Below are 10520 nucleotides of genomic sequence, written 5' to 3'. Positions count from 1 at the left end.
GGATTTGAACCTGTCTCCCAGATTCTGGTATGACAAACTGGGGCTTGAACCTTCTGCATGTAAAATAGCTGGAAATAAAGGTACAGAAAGTAGTCAATACATTTGCATATTCTTTTGAGCGCTTGTGCTTAAATAAGAAATGATTTTCACTAGGAGATGGGTAGGGTGGCTTCCATAAAGGTGGGTGTTGCTATTATGAGAACACTTGAGCAAGTCCAAAGGAAAAACAGGTTTAATCCCTTACTCCAGGCTTTCTCAACCAGGGTTTTGTGGAAGCCTCAAGCTTTTGGACAGCCCTTGAAGGGTTTCCTGAATGGGTGGGTGTTAATTAAATATATGGATATGATCACATATGGGCATGTTGACCCACCCCTCCCAAAATGGCCAATGACAGGGCTGGAGGGGTGTGGGAAAGGGAGGATCCTTGGGTAGGTACACAGCAGTGCTCCCTAACTATATTCTGCACAATTACACTACTTCTCTGGTTTCTTGAAGTCTGAAGAATGATTCAGGGGGTTCTCAACAGTGAAAAGGTTGAGAAAGGGTGCCTTATTCTGTACTATTTCTATTGTCAATGGATTATTAAGGCTGCTTAAGAATTAACCTTTTGTGTTTTCTGTACTAGAAAATTACTCGTAGCACAAAGAATACAGCAGCTCCACCTGAAGTACTACTTCAGCTGACCTAAAGTTGGGATTTTTTCCCAACAGGTGCGGCAGTTGGCCACCAAAAGTGTTTTAATGGTAGGGCGTGGGCAAGAACGAAATGGCTGGCGGTGGTAAGACTTTACCCTGCCGCTCATCGTCATGGAGGTTTGTCCCAGCACTGCCCCCCGTGGAGAAAGCTCCCCCCCCTCTCGCGCGCAGTGGCCCCAGTGCATTCCGGGAGTGGAGAAGTAAGTAAATAGGGCTTGGCGCAAAGCACGCCGGTAGAGCGAGACAAGGGAGGGCCTGGCTTACGTGAGGCACGCCGGGACAGGAGAGTAGCGTCTGGCGCGGGGCACGCCGGGACCAGGGCGGACTGTGGTTGGGGAGGAGGGGGGGCTGCTCAGTGCTCTGGCTCGATCGCTCGCTCCGTGTTGCTGGCGGCGGCCGTTGGGCTCGAAGACGCGGCGGCTGCGGCAGGCTCCTGCCCGGCGGGGATGGCGGACGCGGCGGCCTCCCCCGTGGGGAAGCGGCTCCTGCTGTTGCTGGTGGCGGGGCCGGGCGAGGGCGAGGCGGCGGGGCCGGAGCCTGGGCCTGCGCTGCCCTCCCGGGCCTGGAGGAGCGGAACCGTGCGGGCTATGAGTGGGGCCGTTCCCCAGGACTTGGCGGTGAGGCCCTCGCATGGGCGGGATGGGGGTGGCGTGCTTGTCCAGTGCGTGCGCGTGTTGTTGTTGAGCTGCTGCTGCTGGGAGTCTAGGCGGGGGAGGGGTTTATCTTCCTTCCTTCTTTGGCCAAGATAAGTCAGCCTTGATGCCCTCCTCCTCCGGTGGCTCGCAGGGCTGCTGTTTGCTGCGAGATAACATGCGGGTTTCGAATACCGCGTTTGGGGCAGGCCTTCTTTTGCTTCTCATTAAGTAAAGCGCTGCGCACACGGCTCTATTTATCTCGGAGGAGAGGGCGGGGGAGTTAAAGCGAGAAGGAAGATACGGTTGACGAACGTCTACGATACTTCAGCGGATTGGTCAACCAGATTTCTTTACGGCGGTAATCCTCTCGTTGCAGTGCGTCGAGTGTGCAAGAATTCTAAATGTTTGGCATTTTCTGGCTTGAGTTCTGTGGCTTAGATTTGTTATGTTCTTAGATTGCAGTTTAGGAACGTTGTTTTAAGAAGTGGAGTATCAGAATCTCCAGTAGTTACAAAAATGGGTAATGTAATATTTACAAGTATTTTAACAAATGTTTTTTGGGGACTCCAAATGTTTAAACTGGTTATTATTTATGAAGCTGAGGATTTAGCTTTTTCATGGGATTTTTAGTGTAGTGCAGATTTGACCTGGTTTTAGCATATCTGGTGCTGTTTTTATTAGTCATACAGTTGTTGTCTATGTAGTAAACATTGTAGTATATGTGAAAGCTTATTATATGCACAATTAAGTTCTTGCTTTTCAAGACAATAACAGTAGTAGGCAACCAAAGGAAGCAATATGTCTTGCAGATTAATGGCTACCAACTTACTGAGATGCTTCTCCATGCTTGCTGCCATCACAATGCTACCTGGCTGCTAGTTATAGCTAGTATAGCTTTCCACATAACTGTTCTACTTTGACTTTAAAGGGTGAACACTATAATAGTGGGTGAGTAACAGAATGTCCAACAATTTGGCATTTAGTTCCTCATCAGAGGACTGCTGGTTTTATGCCCAGGTAAGTGGCCCAGGTGCTTTTATGCCCAGGTACCTCTGATGAATACTTCTACAGAGCGGAAGCATTATAGGAATACAGCTGAAAATGAGTATAGAGATTTTGCTGGTTTAAAGAACAAATGGCATCCTACAGAGTTTGAACAGGTTCTTACTAATACGCATCAGCTATGACAATGCTAATTATAAGAATGTAAATATATAGATCAGGGGTAGTCAACCTGTTGTCCTCCAGATGTTCATGGACTACAAACCCTGGCAGGGGCTCATGGGAATTGTAGTCCATGGACATCTGGAGGACCACAAGTTGACTACCCCTTATAGATGACACACTGTTCAAGATAGCCAAAACCAGACTATGCTGAAAAATGAGATGGATCTGTATAGCAGCAGAATTATAGATTAGGTTGTGTCAATGCTAACAACACTGATAGCTGTTGAATTTATTACAAATAATTGCATCAAAGAGAAATCTCAGGAATTTACAAAAAGGTTTTCTAACAGCTGAGCATGCTATTATTATTATTTATTATATTTCTTACCTGCCACTCTCAGCATACCGGCTTGTGGTAGGTTACAGTATAAGAAAAATCCTATAACAATAGCCCTGTTATAAAGATAGATTCAAAAGGGTAGCTGTGTTAGTCTGAAGTAGCACAATAAAATCAGAGGCCAGTTGAGGAAGAGTGCTTGCACTCGAAAGTTCACACCCTGAATAAATCTTTGTTTGGTCTTAAAGGTGCTACTGGACTCTGATATTATAATAGCCCAATTTAAAAAACCATTAAAACCATACAGAATAATACAAAGACCCAACATGGCAGAAAATAAACGTACTCCCATAACAGAACACCTACCACCTGGGCAGCAGAGGGTATGTCAAAAAACCATCGGCCGGATGGTCAAGGGTGGCGTACTTCCTGATAGGGTGGGAGCCAACCAGATCTTCCTCCTACACTGGCCTTATCTGTAGACCTGATTGTGAGACATGTAGCTTCAGCGAAGCCTACCAAGCTGTCCACATGGGGTTGCATTGCGTTGATCTCTGTGCTGACTATTGTTAGTCTAAAGGTCTCGTATCCATACACCCTGAGCCTCCGGGGAGGGCGGTATATAAATATAATTAATTAATAATACAGCTTGTACCATCTAAATGCCTGATACCTTAGCAACTCTTGTGGTAACAGATGTCTTTCTACTTGGTACCAGCTTGGTGTAAAGAGTGGCGGTTTCTAATCTGGCGAGCTGGGTTTGATCCCCCACTCCTCCATATGCAGCCAGCTGGATGACCTTGGGCTTGTCGCAGTCCTAATAGTTATGTTTTCACAGAGCAGTACTGTTAGGGCTATCTGAGCCCACCTACCCCTCAAGTTGTCTGTTTTGGGGAGAGGAAGAGAAGGTGATTGTAAGCCGTTTTGAGATTCCAGGCAGTGAAAAGTGGGGTATAAAAGCAACTCTTTTTCTTGTTTATCATGGCTGGTTTGGCTTAATTATGCCCTACTAAATCTACTATGGGAAAATAAATCACCTGAACAATCACCATACCAATGCAAGCAGTGTTTAGAATGGTTTGGAAACAACAGCCACATATTAAAGAAGACTTTGGTATTTGGCAGAGTTTGATAAGGTCCAGAAAATGTTTTCCAAAATAATGTGTGTAGATTATTACTGGGAGGAAAAAAATTAAACAGATGTAACTTTCTAAATTATAAAAACTACTGTTGAAATGGGACATTGTAGAGGTCTATAAAATTATGTAGTAGAAAGATGCAGATAAGGAAAAATGCTGCTTCTAGACTTTGGCCTGCTGCTATCAGAAGACAATGTGGTTAGCCATTAATGTAACTCACATTTTGAGTGTAGCAATACGTTAGCAAAAGGCTCTGAAAATATGCTGATATGTTCATCACCCCACCACCACCAAAGTAATCATTCCAATCCCTGGGCAGCTCATACCCGGATTGAAGGATGCATGTAGACCGGCATTTCTCAACTTTTTTACCATTGAGAAACCCCTGGAGCTTTCTTCAGGTTTAGAGAAACCCCAGAAGTGGTGCAATCATGCAGAATATGACTGGGAAGCATAACTGTATACATGCCCATCCAGGGCTCCTCCCCTTCCCACCCCCTCCAGGCCTATCATTGGCCATTTTGGGAGGGGAAGTCAGATCAACATGACCATATATGGTCATATCACCCAATACATTTTTAACAAATTTTTAATATATATTAGATTAGTTAGCTCTTGCCCATTCAGGAAATATTTCCAGGGCCATGAAGAAGCCTCAGGGTTTCATAAAGCCTGATATAGACAAACAGCTGTAAAGGTTAGGTTTTTGCCCTAATGGATTTCTGGATTCAGCCTATTGTTATTTTTAGTCTTCTGGTAACCAGTAAATAAATATGTTTGCATGTTCTTATCTAGTTTCCTCCCACACTTTATTAGCAGGAGAAAAGATACTGCTTTGAGAGATTCTAGTTCAGGTTTAGAAACATGCACTGGTAATGTACAGCCTGTTCTCTCCATTGATCATGTAAATAAAATGGACACCTTGATGTTGTTTTCCAACAAACAAACCCTGTGTAGTTTTTGAAAAGAGATAACAAACCAGTAGAAATTCTAATGTGTTGTCGAAATAACATTTTGTGGGAAAACAAATGTGAAAACTACCAGTACACAAAGCAGTTGTAAGTCTAGTCTTACGGCAATCTGTAAGATTCAAACAAAACAGTAGAAATTAAATTTTCTGGAGTGACATGTGGTTAAAACTTGACCCAACTATAAACCCATAATGCCCTGATTATCGAGGTGCCCAGCTGCTTATACTGTGACATTTGCCTTCTTCCTTCAGCATTTATCAGTAGGTACCACATACTTGTTCTTCAATCTGTTAAGCATATTTTTGATTCTTTTAGTTCTTTTATGTTTTTTGTTCCTAACTGAATACTTCATTTTAGAAGTTTGCTGGTATTGGGACATTAATGCAGTATATTTCCTATGTTTTATCTACTGCATTAAAGTAAAAGAAACATACTAAAATGGGATCACATTCTGTGTAGGACATCAGAGTTTTCCAATCCATATTCTCTAGAAAACCAACATCATTGTATGATGTGACCAAAAGTGGCAGTCACAATTTGGCTTCTGTCCTGCATGTCTCCTTGTAGTGGTGGGCCGAATTCTGAGTGTGATTGCCAGGAAATCACTGCTAAACCGTGTAGTTAGTAGCTGTATTGGTCTGCAGTACAACATTTAGATTTGAGTCTAGTTGTACCGTAGAGACCAACAAGAGTTTCAGAGTATAAAGTTTCAAGAGTCAAAGCTCTCTTTGAAAGCTTATGCCCTGAAATTCTTCCTAGTTTCTAAGATGCTACTATAATCAAGGGTCTTTTCTGATCATCATATTCCTCCTTTCCCAAAAAGTATCTTGTACAGTTTGGGAACTCCCAGGAATAGTGTTGGATCTGGTACATGGGTCAGTAGCAGTGTGGTGTGAATAAAACACAAAAACAAGAGGCAGTTTCTCCCTTATGTGTAAGACTGTTTTTCAGTGTGAGTGAGTAGAAGGAGGAATTGGCAAAGGTACCTTTTGGATCTCTTGTATAGAGATTTTTTTCAGTGAGAGAGATTGTACCAGACTCTAATTCTGTTGTTTAATATTTGAAGTTTTTAAGAATCCTGTGAGTACTATTTTATTTTTGATATATATGCTCTAAAATTGCTTTCAGGGTCTTATATTTTATTGTATAAATTGAAAGTATTGGCAATGTCAATGCTGCTCTAACCTGGTTGAATATTAATTTATTTCATGTATATGTATCTCATTCTTGAAGATACATGCATGTAGCTTGCCACAGGATTTATGGATGAGTTTCTAAAGTTGTACTTTAATAACTTTGCCAAATCCATAATGTTTTTAACTTTTTTCCAGGTTTCCCTTATTATAAGTTGGATCCCATTTAAAATCCATGCACAGAAATATTGAGGTACTGCAGCCTGTAGATCAGTCCTCTAGATCTGCGGCCCCCAACCTTTGTAAGGCTGGGGAACCGCCTGCGGGGGTGGGGGGAGACGGTGGCCCGGGCACCGTGCATATGTGGCAGCTCTGCACAAACGTGCATGTGCGGAGCTGCCACGCCTGCGCATTTACGCCCGCGTCTCCCCCCCCCCCCCCGCAGTGAGAAGCTTACCGGGCCGTGAGTGAATTGGCTGCCAGAGCAGCCGATTCGCTCGAGGCCCATCAAGCTTCTCGCTGCAGGGGGTGGGGGTGGCGCAGCTGGCGGCGGCCCGGTGCTGAGGCCTTCACAGCCCGGGGATTGACGACCCCCGCTCCAGATCAATCTGATCATTCAAGTAAGACAAGCTACAACAGCCACTTTGAACTTGGTTCCTTCTTAGAGCTTTTTTCTATGCTGTATAGGCTTTTGCTGCTGATCAAATTCTTCATTGCGTTCCTAAGATACAGTGAGCCAGACAACTAGTTTTTTTTTTGCTTTCCTAGATTTTGGATGGAATACCTCCAAGCACTTTGGTGGTAGTTCTTTCAAGGAAAACTAGGCATCCTGATATGGAGGCAAACAATGGCAAAAACCACCTTTGAACATACCTTGGCGGACCTGCCAGAAAGTCCTCAGATCTTCTTGCTACACAACACATGCTATACGATAATAGTAACTCATGGAGCAAAAAAAGCTACCCTATTGTCAGTAGTCCTATATTTTGTGCTTATTTTTTACCCTAGGTGATTTTCGGTTTTTAAACAGTGATCTGTAACTGTTAACTGGCTGTACTTTGGATTCTGATTTTATTGTACTGTTCAGGTGACAGAAAGGAAAAAGTTCTAGAGCTATCTTTCAGTCTTCACTATCTCTCTGTCTCTCCCTCTCACTTGCTTCCTGTCTCTCTCCTTTACTTCCTTCCTGCCTTCCTTGCTTTCTCCCTTCTATCCATCCCTTCTACCACCCCTTACCTTCTTTTTTCCCTCCCATACCCCATTTTCTCTTCTTCCTTCCTTTCCTACAGTCTGCCTCCCCATCCGCTAGCGCCTGCTGTACCATAACATATACTGCAGTAGGTGATCCTGTAGATCGGTGGTCGCGGCTCCCTCTCCCCGCCACCCCTTGCAGTAAAAGCGGCCGATTAGCTTGCGGCCCGGCAAGCTTCTTTTTGTTGGAAGAGGGGGAGAGGGAAGCAGATCTGCGCTTGTGCCAAGCGCGGCTGCAAACGCGCATGCGCGGGAGTTGCACGCATGCACGGCCGGGCAATCGCCCTCCCCACCTCAGGCGGTCCGCAGCCTTAAAAGTTTGCGGACCACTGCTGTAGATCAGTGGTCCCCAACCTTTTTATCACCCGGGACCATTCAACGCTTGACAATTTTACTGAGGCCTGGGGGGGGGGGTAGTTTACTCCTCTACTCTCAACCACTGCCCTAACGCTCTCTGATCGCTATGGTAATGTTTAAACATCCCTTCAAAATAAGATACAGACACGCCAAACCATGAACATAAGGAACATTTTATTTTCATGGAAATTTTAACTCATGACAATGACAAATCAATGGGAACCCTGAGCTTGTTTCTCTGCAACGAGATAGTCCCATCTGGGAGTGATGGGAGACAATGACACCCAAAGTGTGTTGTAAAGGGCCAGGGGGGATGAAGTAAAGGGGGGGGAGAAGGCATCCTTCGCGGCCCACCTCCAATTAGTTGACGGACCACATGACGGACCACAAGCCCACAGGTTGGGGATCGCTACTGTAGATGGCTTTGTAATCATATAGGCCAGATTTTTAAAGGCAAAGACCAGAACTTGGAATTGAACCTGGACGTGGATCAGCATCCAGTATAGATCTTTTTAAACTCACAGCCTACTTCTTTATGGCCTGAGCCAAGCAACTGTCTTAGGGTACATTTTGTACTCTTTGAGATTTTCAGAAATCTTTCCTACATAGACACAGATTAACATTGTTGGATGTGTTCTTGTGATCATAAAGTTGGAAACTATAATTCTTGGATATATTTGCTCTCTAGGAACTTTTTTGAGGAGCATGCAGAGATAACACTGCAGATTGAAGGACTGGCTATCAGAATGTGAAACACTTTTTTCTTTTTTGGGAGGGGGACAGTTTTCCCATTTTGCAATGTACATGCTACTTTTCACTAGGGACTCTCCTATGGAATCCTTTGGCTCTCCGATACACTGGGAGTAGAGTTTCAGATGGTGCAGTAGCTGCAACAGTAGGGGGATGTAGGAAGGTTATGTTCTGCAAGAAGAGCTCTGTTTGCAGTTGGATTTTACCTTAATAAATAGTAGAGGCTGCCTGGGCATCCTTTCTTTTAAGTGTTAGAAAATAAATTATGTAGTCTTAGAGAAAGGTTTTTTTTAAGGTTAAGAGAGGAGACAAATTGCATTTGTTCATCACCCATACTTAGAACTGTATAGAGGCTGAGTTTGTATTTTTACCTCTGCATAGTCACATAAGCTTATATCTTGGGAGAAGTATCTTTAAGAGGCATGAGAGAAATTGCATGACTAGCATAAAACTTTCATTTTTTCTGTTTTCTCCCCTATTCATACACCCATATATGACGATACTTTGAAAATGCCCTGTCTCTCCCCTCCCTGCCTCCAGTCTTTGGAGGTGAACCTGTGGGACAATCTCTGGGGCATGCTTGATTCCAGCTCTCTTTTTGACCTCAAGATTAAAACAGCTCCTTGTCATTGAGCATTTGCAGATTTTGATGTTAGTGGGGGTTTTTTTGTCATGGATAGTCTGTGTTGGGTTTTTTAGTTCTTGGATTTGTTTGTTTCTGTATTTACATTGTTAGCTTGCTTTTGGCAACAGCTGACATATCACAAAGGGAAGAAAAAAGCTGATGAACAGACTACAACAAAAAGTCTTCTTTTTTCTGGGAAATCATGGCTGAAACAAGGTCCACTTTAGAACTCATTTTCAAGAGAATATCTTTTCCTTGTTAGCTCCAAAATTCTGAATAAGCAATATAAATAATTACCATTGTTACGTATCCATTATATCCATTATATATAAATAAAGTAAAGAGTTAAACAGTTTATAAAAAAACAGGGGGGCCCATTAATTGATTAACCACAAAACCACGCCAGGTCCATCAACAACAAAGCCTCCACTCTGCAAGCATATTTTGCAGAACGGGGTAGACCTGGCGTGCCTGACGGAAACCTGGACCAGGGATGGTGAAACAGTCGCCCTTAAAGAGCTAACTCCTGCTGGGTTCTCCATCCACCATCAGTCACGGACTGTGGGGCGGGGAGGGGGTGTGGCAATCCTGATCTGTGACAACATCTCCTTCAGGGCTCTCTCTGTGCCGAAAATCCCAGGAATTGAATGTGTTGGCCTCGGGTGGGGTACAACCGAGAGCGTGGCCATCTGGCTGGTGTATTGCGCGCCCAATGTACCTCCAGATGCCCTGCCAGCCCTGCTAGAGGCAGCGGTCACCTGGACATTACACGTTCCTAGACTATTAATCCTGGGGGACTTTAATGTCCATGCGGAATTGCTGTTCTCTGGCAATGGGCTGGACCTGGTGTCAGCCATGGCGACACTAGTGCTCTTGCAATTTATTGTTGACCCTACCCACCAGACAGTCCACATCCTGGATCTGATTTTCGGTACATGGCTGAGCGTGGATCCGGTCACAGCTACTGCCTTGTCATGGTCCAGACCACTATACCCTGAAGACCCGGCTTAGGCTGCCACCTCACCCTCAGTTGGGCGCCAAGCACATTTTAGCTCGCCCACGGAGATTTATGGATCTGATTGGATTCCTGAATGTCCTGCGGGACCCAGCGCCTCCCGGCACTTCTCTAGGTGGATTGGTCAGCGACTGGCACGACAGATTGCTGGCTGCCATTGACAAGATAGCTCCTAGACGTCCTCTCCGTCCCCGTGGTACACCGAAGAGCTCCGCAAGAAGAAACGGGAACTGAGACGACTATAGTGAGTTTGGAGGACTCGCGACAAACAGTCGAGAGCATCTTATAGAACGCAGTTAAGAGCCTATGAGATGGTGGTGAAGTCAGTGAAATGCAACTTTTACTCAACTAGCATCGCGTCTGCACACTCACACCCAGCACAACTATTTAGGGTAGTCCGTTCTCCCTCTAGGTCAGGAGGATTGGTGGGTGATTTCCCATCTCT

The 10520-nt window shown here is 44.6% G+C and overlaps 1 protein-coding gene across 6 annotated transcripts in view; it reads left to right on the top strand.

The window, feature by feature from the left end:
• The first annotated feature begins 979 nt into the window (after nt 1–979).
• KDM3B (lysine demethylase 3B) overlaps nt 980–10520 on the top strand; it is a 97405-nt gene continuing 87864 nt past the window's right edge. For 4 of the 6 annotated variants that reach the window (XM_077326135.1, XM_077326134.1, XM_077326133.1 and 1 more), the window contains exon 1: nt 980–1312. In XM_077326135.1, the coding sequence (XP_077182250.1) occupies nt 1142–1312 (171 nt within the window). In that variant the 5' untranslated portion in view covers nt 980–1141. Of the gene's footprint in view, nt 1313–1464; nt 1689–1826; nt 1851–10520 lie in introns of those variants that run through there. The other 2 variants (XM_077326138.1, XM_077326139.1) reach the window with 2 other exon arrangements.

This window comes from Paroedura picta, chromosome 3, assembly GCF_049243985.1.
Source record: "Paroedura picta isolate Pp20150507F chromosome 3, Ppicta_v3.0, whole genome shotgun sequence".
Lineage (NCBI taxonomy): Eukaryota > Metazoa > Chordata > Lepidosauria > Squamata > Gekkonidae > Paroedura > Paroedura picta.
Note: the sequence above shows the minus strand (reverse complement) of the source record. Positions and strands in the feature narration are given on the sequence as shown.